Source organism: Anneissia japonica, unplaced genomic scaffold (assembly GCF_011630105.1).
Source record: "Anneissia japonica isolate Jap-2015-1 unplaced genomic scaffold, ASM1163010v1 scaffold466_len1169948_cov191, whole genome shotgun sequence".
Lineage (NCBI taxonomy): Eukaryota > Metazoa > Echinodermata > Crinoidea > Comatulida > Comatulidae > Anneissia > Anneissia japonica.
Genome location: NW_022689540.1, coordinates 237,426 through 246,060, shown reverse-complemented (window position 1 = coordinate 246,060; position 8,635 = coordinate 237,426). Strand labels below are relative to the sequence as shown.

Genomic DNA, 8,635 nt, shown 5'->3' with positions numbered 1-8,635 from the left:
TTATATTCCTTGATGTAAATAATAAAGTGCATAGGCTTTAAATTAGGTGGTGATCAATTTAGAGATGTTGCCTTGTCTGTAAAATCTGTAACTTACGGAAGCCTGTTAGTGACCAGTGAAATCAAAAGTTAAGAGCTGTTAAGTGGCGGCCGCACTTATGGCGGCCGCCACAGTCAAAAGCTGAAAATCAAAATGTTAGAGAGGAGGTTTATACCAATATATTCGAAACCTTTGCAAACGTAATTGTAACCGATTTTAATTATGAATGCAATCGGACGTGTAACAGATAGCCTATTAATTCACTAAAATCAACAGTTTTTAATTAAATATACAATAAATAATCTTTTGCACTATAACCAAATTTGGGCCTGCTGAAATTATTTGATGATATTAAATAATTGTTTTAATATATGTTCAAAGATCCTTTCAACCTCCATGATTCCTAAAATTAAGCATCAAACACTAAGGATTTAATTTTATACAGATGACAGAAATTTGTCAATGGTAGGCCTACATACAGAGAGCAGAAAAGTTGTTGGTGATGAGTTCATAAGAGATTATTGCATTGAAGAAATCAGAATATATCTTACATTTAATGAACATGGAGAATGATGGTTTAAAATAAAGATAATGACATGTAGGATATGATATTTATAATGCTTAGATTTTAGTCCAAATTTACAGTACAGTACTATACATAAAATAATATTTTTTAAAAAAACAATGATTGTTAGGGCAGCTCAAGCTAATTGCTATCCTGCTCCCTAAAGAGCCAATGCCCCTCACTTACTCCATAATTCAAAGAAAATTTTGACAATTTTTAAAATAAAAATTCCACTTTCGAGAAGGCCCAAGGCTTAAACCCAGCGTGCGTTTAAGCACCACATTCCAAACCATGCGAGTTAAATCGAAAGTCATTACAGGTTAAATAACTTGTAATGCTTGAACTTTAGACGTCATTATAGATATCGACGAATCAAAGCCTACATGAGGCAAAGGTGTGATAAAATCGTTTTCAAACGGCCTATATGTACATGTTAAATCAAATAAATTATTATAGTACTGTACATTGTAAACAAAAATAACGTCATCAGCGGACAGGTGTTATTACAGTATATACGGTAATAATACTTATTTAAATCATTTGCCAGTGTATTAACCTGAAAGTGGTTGAAACTCTTCCGTATCGGCGAAATCAGCGCGTGACCAGTGGTAAAATCAGGTGAGTTCACAGATCTAGCCCAAATTGGTGCTTTTATAACAGGGGCGGATCCAGGGTAGGTCCGGATAAATTAGTATTCTTTTGGCAGTGTGCGTGTCAACAACATGGCAAGAGTGTGGATATAGTCAGGCGCAAATCAAAGGAGCGGGCACACATACACATACACACACACACACACACACACACACACACACACACACACGGGGAACGGTTCTTCCCCCCCCCCCCGTTTTGCCACAGGTTGAAAAATATAAATAAAGGAGTTACTGATAGGCAAGAATGCTACAGTTTCGCTGTTTAAACAACAAATCCTGATGTCTATTAGAACATTAGGCCTACTGTAGGTGATACTTGTTCGTACCTATGGACTATTAATACTAAATTTACTACTAGGCCCACCTAGATTTTTAAATTACGGGTACCGGTAACCTCAGTCTACATAGATCTACTAATTTGAATATCGGTGTTTCGATTAGATAGGGAAAGATATTAGATATCCCTTTAATAATACGGGGTTAAATTGAGACTAACAGTGGTTGGCTGCTGTTGTATTTCTCCTATGTTGCCCACCCCCTTCCCAATGCCGTTTTATGCAAAAGTGAGTCCAAAAAAGGGTCCAGATTTCTCATATTTTGCATAAAATTAGTAAACTTTTAAGACAATGGGTCCATTTCATATTTTTGCAGTAAAATGGGTCAACTTTTAAGAAAATGGGTCCGCATTATTTGTATTTACACGTAATGTGGGTCCACCCCGATCCCGCTGTTTGAAAATCCTGACTGCAGAATTGCCGCTTAACTTCCCCTGAATTTGGCGTCCAATCTCAAAGGAGGGGTTACTTTGTTGTAGTTTCACCGTTTCTTTGTGTTTTTTTATTTATTTTTCTTTAATTTATTTATTAATTTTTATTTTTTGCTTTGTAGCTCTAGGACTAGGCCTATATAGTGGGTAATTAAATGTGCATGAATAAATAATTTAAATAATACATATAGAGTCTATATAATATATTCATGTGTAGGCCACAGGTGGGCAAAGTCAGCGATTTTTTGCGGCCCCGCGACAATGCATTAAAAACTTGTTTTTAACTGCCCGACACCGATCATATGTAAAAAGTAAAAGTGGTGTAAAAGCAGTGCTTGGAAGCTTTTGTGCGGCCCTCGGTGTTAAACAAGGAAATTCACTTTGGCCCTCCGTCCATGGGGGTATAAGTGCTCCGATCAATGTTTATGCCCGCCCACCCCTGGTGCTCCAAGCCAGTCCACCACGACACGAATGGTTTTTTAATTGTTGCATAACATCCGGTTAACATTGAATCCACACACGCGCAGAGCAAGCAGAAAAGTCAAGTCTGGCTTAGTGTTCTCACGAGCTGTTTAGCCTAGGAGGTAGATTCTTACCACTTCATATTGAAAACAGTTTTGTATACCTAAATGGAGTGACCCTAGGCTTGAGCTATATAATATGGTCTAGTTCTAGTTGGATTTTTGTAAGTTCATGCACTAAGACTTAGTTTTATAAATACGAGTAGAAAATCCCATTTTCACGGTACGTAGGCCTAGGCCTACACTACAGTACCTAGGGCCTAGGCTTAGGCCTAGCTATGTACTATAGGTACCTATAACAATTCCCTTGCCGTACGAAGGAAGGCAACCGAGTATTGTTATTAATTTAGCCTAGCCTAGTACTGTAGGCTGTAAAAAGTAGAGTCATAAGTAAGTAGTGTAGGCTTAGGCTAAGCCAAGGCTTTACCTTAATTTACATTGAACCTAGGACTAGAGCATTAGCTCGTTTGTCATCATAGCAAACTCTTCAGAAACATTACAGTATGGGCGGTACTTGAGATGGTGGTCAGACCAACATTTGCCAGACTTGAATTTATTAACAGTTGAAGCAGTTACAACATCGTTAGGTAGTGAATTCCAATCATTATTAACTACCCGAACCGCATATGCCCTTATCCTCACATTAAGATTTGGTTTTGATTTATAGAATTTTAAAGAATGCCCCCTAGTTTTATGGAATAGATCTTTGAAAGAGCTTTCCCTCATCAATCCTATCAATATTTTTTTTAAATTTTAAATGTTTGAATTAAATCAGCCTTTTTCCTATACCAACTCAGCCCACTGTCAACTCGGCCCCTAACCGACTCGGCACATAACGGGCTCGGCCCTTGTCAGCTCGGCCCACAACCGACTCGGCCCACAACCGACTCGGCCCTTGTCCGACTCGGCCCTTGTCCGACTCGGCCCTTAACCAACTCGGCCTATGAACCAAATCGGCCCATGAACCGAGTTGCTTTTGGAATATTTTAATGGGAAATCCTTTTAATGATGTATTAAATCTTAATACCGTAATTATATTATTTTGTTGTCACACTTGAATGTATTAATGTTTTATGTTGTTATCCACAAAGAAATAAAGGAGATACACGAACATGCAGTACGTAAGTAGGCATGTTAATTTACTTTGTTTTAAATGTAAATTATTGTAGCTTTCTGACATATTTTAATGTTATTTGTTAATCTTGACATTTGACAGGTGTGTTGATGGTAGAATTAGTGTTAACCAGGGCCGCAATGAGGACGCAAGGCTTATACCATGTATTAATTATTGGCATCGTTATTGTAAACTTTATGGTACTATGTATCCACATAGTAATGTTTTCAGTGTTTTACGTATTTATACAATCGTGGGCCCAACACTGAATGGAAATGCAAGAATTTAACTGAACTAAATATAAAAAATAAAATATTAAACCTGCATGCCATCTTTCTATCATCTTTCGAATCACAAATACATTCTTGTTATTGATTTTTGGACCTTTCAAAGGCTTTGGTTTTAGAATCCTGACCATCTCTAATTTCGGTTTCCCTGTTCAATCAGACAGCTACAGTAGTTTCTATGTATTTATATATAATATTAAAACTATATTTTACTATGTTGAAACAAATTTATCTGGTTGTTCGAAACCAGATAAAACCCCCAAAAAACCCTATATAAAACCTTTTATTTTTCCATTTATGTGTATTTTATATAATCAGCAGACAGCTGAAGATTCAAAGTTAATGAAGTACAGGTAGGTGAACACGTGTGACACCTTCACTGCCATCTATTTTTAGCATCTGCCTACTTCTGTCTTAGTAGAGTGCGCCCACATTCCTGAAGAGTCGGTTAAGGGCCGAGTTGGCAAAGGCCGAGTTGGTTCATGGGCCGAGTTGGTGAAGGGCCGAGTCGGTATGGTCCGAGTCAGTTAAGGGCCGAGTTGACTTGAAGCCGTGTCAGATTTTTACAGCAATTGTCACTATTATTATTGAACATGTATTCTAAACGTTGTTTTGTATGTTTTTCTTTATACTTAATAGAGAGAATCTGATTCTAGTTTTGTTAAGGAGAGTGCACTTCCAAAATGGCCTTGCTCTTCATCCCACTGGCTGTCCTGGCTCAAATATTAGGCTTGACCACTGTTGCCTTAATCAGTGTCTGGATGATAAAATATCTTGATGGCTTTGCCTGGGATGGATCCAGCCAGCAATTTAACCTTCACCCTTTCCTAATGGTCATAGGACTTATCTATTTCTATGGCAATGGTAAGTGTTCAGTACCATTTTCATCAACTATGCAAAATAAATCAGTGCTGCATTAATGAAAAAACCGGACCAGAAATTAAAGCACAGGTGGGCAAAGTGTGGCCTCCGGGCGGGCGGCCCGCCAGCGATTTTTTTCTGTGGCTCGCTCAAAACATGAATTAAAAACCCTATGTGTGCGGCCCACCAAGTAACGTTGGCTAGAAAACACCTTGTTTTTTATGGCCCAACACCGATCATATGTTAAAAGTACAGAAAAGTAAAAAAAAAAGTGTGAAAGCAGCTCTTGGAGGTTTTTTGAAGCACACTGGAAACAACAAAACTTGGGTGCAGCCCTTGTTAAATCAAAAAATTCACTTTGGCCCTCCGACCAATTTTTATGCCCACCCCTGGTCTAAAAGAACTTTTCACTATTTACTTCCATTAATTTACTATAATTTTTTACATGTTCAATCAAAAAGGGGGTGTTCAGTTGCAGCATCAGCATCCCACCCCCTACTCGATTACCAGTGGCATGTATATCCAGTGGCGGCTCTAGGAAATATTTTCTTGGGGGCTGAGCTGTCCAACAGGGGGACTTGGGCTCGTAGGCCCGAGCTAGGGGAAGGGTTTGAGAGGGTGTTCCCCTTCCCAAATGAGATTTTTTAAGAATAGGAACCTCTGTTTAGCCAGAAATGACACTGATTGTGACAGACATGTGTTGGCTTGGCGTTGGCCTATTTTTATATATTTTTTAGTCCGACTGCCCAACGAGCTACAGTATGTTAGATGGGGGGCTTGACCTATCAAGTGGGCGGGGGCTTAAGCCCCTGCTCCCCCTCTCTAGTGCCGACACTGGGCGTATCTAAGAGTTGAAATGGGTGAAGGGGATTGCTGGTTAGCTGAGGGGTGCTAGCTTGCAACATAAGTATTTTATCTAATATTTTTCTGTAAATGGAAACATTTTCAAAAGCCTCAATTTGCTATCATTGCTAGTTAAATCTCACCCTTTTAGAGAGCAGCTTAGCTCAGTTGGTTGAACTGGTGGTAGCCACTGTGTGTGCACTGAATCATGGAAACTTGGTCCCCGGTTCAATTCCCATCGCTGCTCTCCTTGTATTTCAGCTGGAGGGTTGAATACAAGTTACGATAGTGCACTGTCTTTTGGATGAGTCGTTTAAGCCGTTGGTCCCGTGTGCATTTATGGCCCGTGTGCATGTTAAAAAACACAGTACGCAGTAATTTCTTGATAAAATGGCTCCAGCACCGAATGTTACACTATATAGCCCAACAGTTTATTTGTTTTTTAGTTTTTTCCCCGAAAATGTCTCCAGGACATTCATGATGCCTCAGACCGCTGGTTGCGCACTTCTCTCAGCCCCGGTGGTACACTCTTCAGGAAAATGTAGGGGATTGTGTTCCGGTGTACTGTACTGCCCAATCACCACCAGAAGGACCCCACCGGAAATAAGTTTTCTTCAGACTTTGTCAGTTATCCTTGGTGTTTACACCGAATATTTCCATCCATCCAATCCAAAAATTGAAATGAGAGATATTAAATCCATAATAGTACTATGAAATCTAACGGCTAATGATGCTTTTTTTTTTAATCAATTTTTCAGCAATTATTATATACCGCATCACGTCTGGACTGAATGTACCACGCCTTGCTGTCAAATTGGCACACTTTATCCTTCAACTTTGTGCATTCATCTGTTCGATCATAGCCCTAGTTGCAGTTTTCCAGTTCCATAATGCAAACCAAATTCCAAACATGTACTCCATGCACAGCTGGGCTGGAATAGCCACTGTTGTCATGTTTGGGTTGCAGGTAAAATAGAATTATGGACATTTCTTTTAGGCTAATAAGTGGAAACAATAAAATTCATTGTTGAATAACTTTGTATATTTAAGCAAGTTATTGCCAAATCTTTAACTTTCAATTGAAAATTTGAACATGTAAATTCATGCCAGACAGAAACAGAATTAACAGAATACCATTCCTTACACAGGCCCTTAAATTATTAGCTGGTTAGCAATTTTTAGTGTTTTCCTAGAAGCAATTTCTGTAAATCAGCAAAAAATTATTCAAAACTTTTCATTGAAATTGTACAAGTAATTTTATCAATTTAAATGATCAATTTAGTGATTGAAATATACTTGTTTTCATTGCATTCAGTAGGTGGTGAGTCACTCGTGTATATTAGTTCATGAAAGATATAAGAATTGTTTTTATTATTACTATTTTTATTATTATTATGTTATAAATTTTATTCTGACAAGAACTCACATTCTGTATTCATGCTTTATTAGACATTTAAAAATTTTGTTAAGAAACTGGACAGATAAACAACAAACACATTTTCAAGTAATCTTTTTTATATTTTGTGTTTTTCAGCTGTTGTTTGGATTCCTGATATTCCTGTTTCCAAAGTTACCGGAGCGATACCGAACGCTTTACATGTCTTCCCACATATTTTTTGGAGTGTTTATTTTAGGTCTTGCCGGAGCCACCGTCTTGATGGGAATAGGAGAGAAGCTAGCCTTTGCAGGGTGAGTTTACTTTGTTGCGTTATAAACAAATTAATGTTAATGTGCATTATAGAGATTTCATAGTTCCATGTAATAACGAGCTCAAATTCTCTTTTGTAATATCATGTATACTGTACAATCAGCTACATTATTTATGCATTTATCACAGAATATTTGCCAACCATAGGTGGACCTAGTAACCTTGTAACAAAGGTTCTCAAAACATACAGTATTATGGTAACTGTAAGGCTATGTTCACACACACGGCGTAAGACTGGCGCGGCTTACGCCAGGCGTAAGCTTATCCACGGATTAAAATTCCAAAGTGTTCACACAAACGGCGTTCGTTACACTAGCAGTAATATTGGCCTATCTTGTGTGGAATAGTTTTCAGTTTTAAATAATGTACGTGTTAACAGTAGTAAAATTAACAGTGCATCATGAAAACTTTTAAATCTGTGAATTGTTCGAAGTGAACTTAGGCCTATATGATTATTGTATTTTAAATGAACAATTTTACTTTTGATTTTTCAACTAGCATTGTTGATGTTGCATGTTTTAATAGACAGTCTAAATGGTTAAAATATCTTACAAAACACAATCAATAAATCATATACACTATAACTAAGTAAAATGCAATAGAAAAGGAACCCCTTATACCATTTCATTTATAGAGATCACAGAAAAGAGACCAAAGTTGCTAATATATTGCAATCTTGAAATGAGGTCAAATCATTCAAGCATCACTGGCGTTAGCTAATCTGGGGTCTGCAGGTAGCGTTAATAACGCCAAGGACGTGACGTAGTGAGTGGCTTTAACAACACCACTGCCTAGTTCACACACAAAGGCGTACGCTACGCCAGGCTTAAGCCAGCCTTACGCCGTGTGTGTGAACGTAGCCTTAGCCTACTGTATTGTCAGTACCAGCTTATTACTATGCTGTATACACAAACATCAACAACCTGGATTTCATTGCCATTCCCATGTATCATACTATAAAGTAGTTGCATTAGCTTCACCTGTAATAACAGTTATTGTGCGTGTTCACAAATGCCCATGATTTTGGCTGATCTATTTTTTACATAAATGTGTAGCTGTAACTAAAAAGCTTGTTGTGCCTTTATTAATTTTTTGCGGCTTTTTGGTACTTCAACATTTTCCCATAATAGCTTAATTAGGCCCATCCTTGTTTAATTCATTATTCCATTTACACTTCTTGAATAATCTTTTCAACTTGCTAGGTTTCAAAAACAAAAGTAGTGTTTAATTTCATTTAATTTATGTTACATTTTGACAATGAGATTTAAAACTGTATAC

The 8,635-nt window shown here is 37.6% G+C and overlaps 1 protein-coding gene across 5 annotated transcripts in view; it reads left to right on the top strand.

The window, feature by feature from the left end:
* The first annotated feature begins 1,016 nt into the window (after positions 1 to 1,016).
* The window catches only part of LOC117125028 (cytochrome b reductase 1-like), a 13,169-nt gene continuing 5,550 nt past the window's right edge, over positions 1,017 to 8,635 (top strand). The window contains exons 1-4 of one of the 5 annotated variants that reach the window (XM_033271395.1): positions 1,017 to 1,222; positions 4,585 to 4,809; positions 6,408 to 6,616; positions 7,184 to 7,338. In XM_033271395.1, the coding sequence (XP_033127286.1) occupies positions 4,629 to 4,809; positions 6,408 to 6,616; positions 7,184 to 7,338 (545 nt within the window). In that variant the 5' untranslated portion in view covers positions 1,017 to 1,222; positions 4,585 to 4,628. Of the gene's footprint in view, positions 1,223 to 2,527; positions 2,709 to 4,584; positions 4,810 to 6,407; positions 6,617 to 7,183; positions 7,339 to 8,635 lie in introns of those variants that run through there. The other 4 variants (XM_033271401.1, XM_033271386.1, XM_033271419.1 and 1 more) reach the window with 4 other exon arrangements.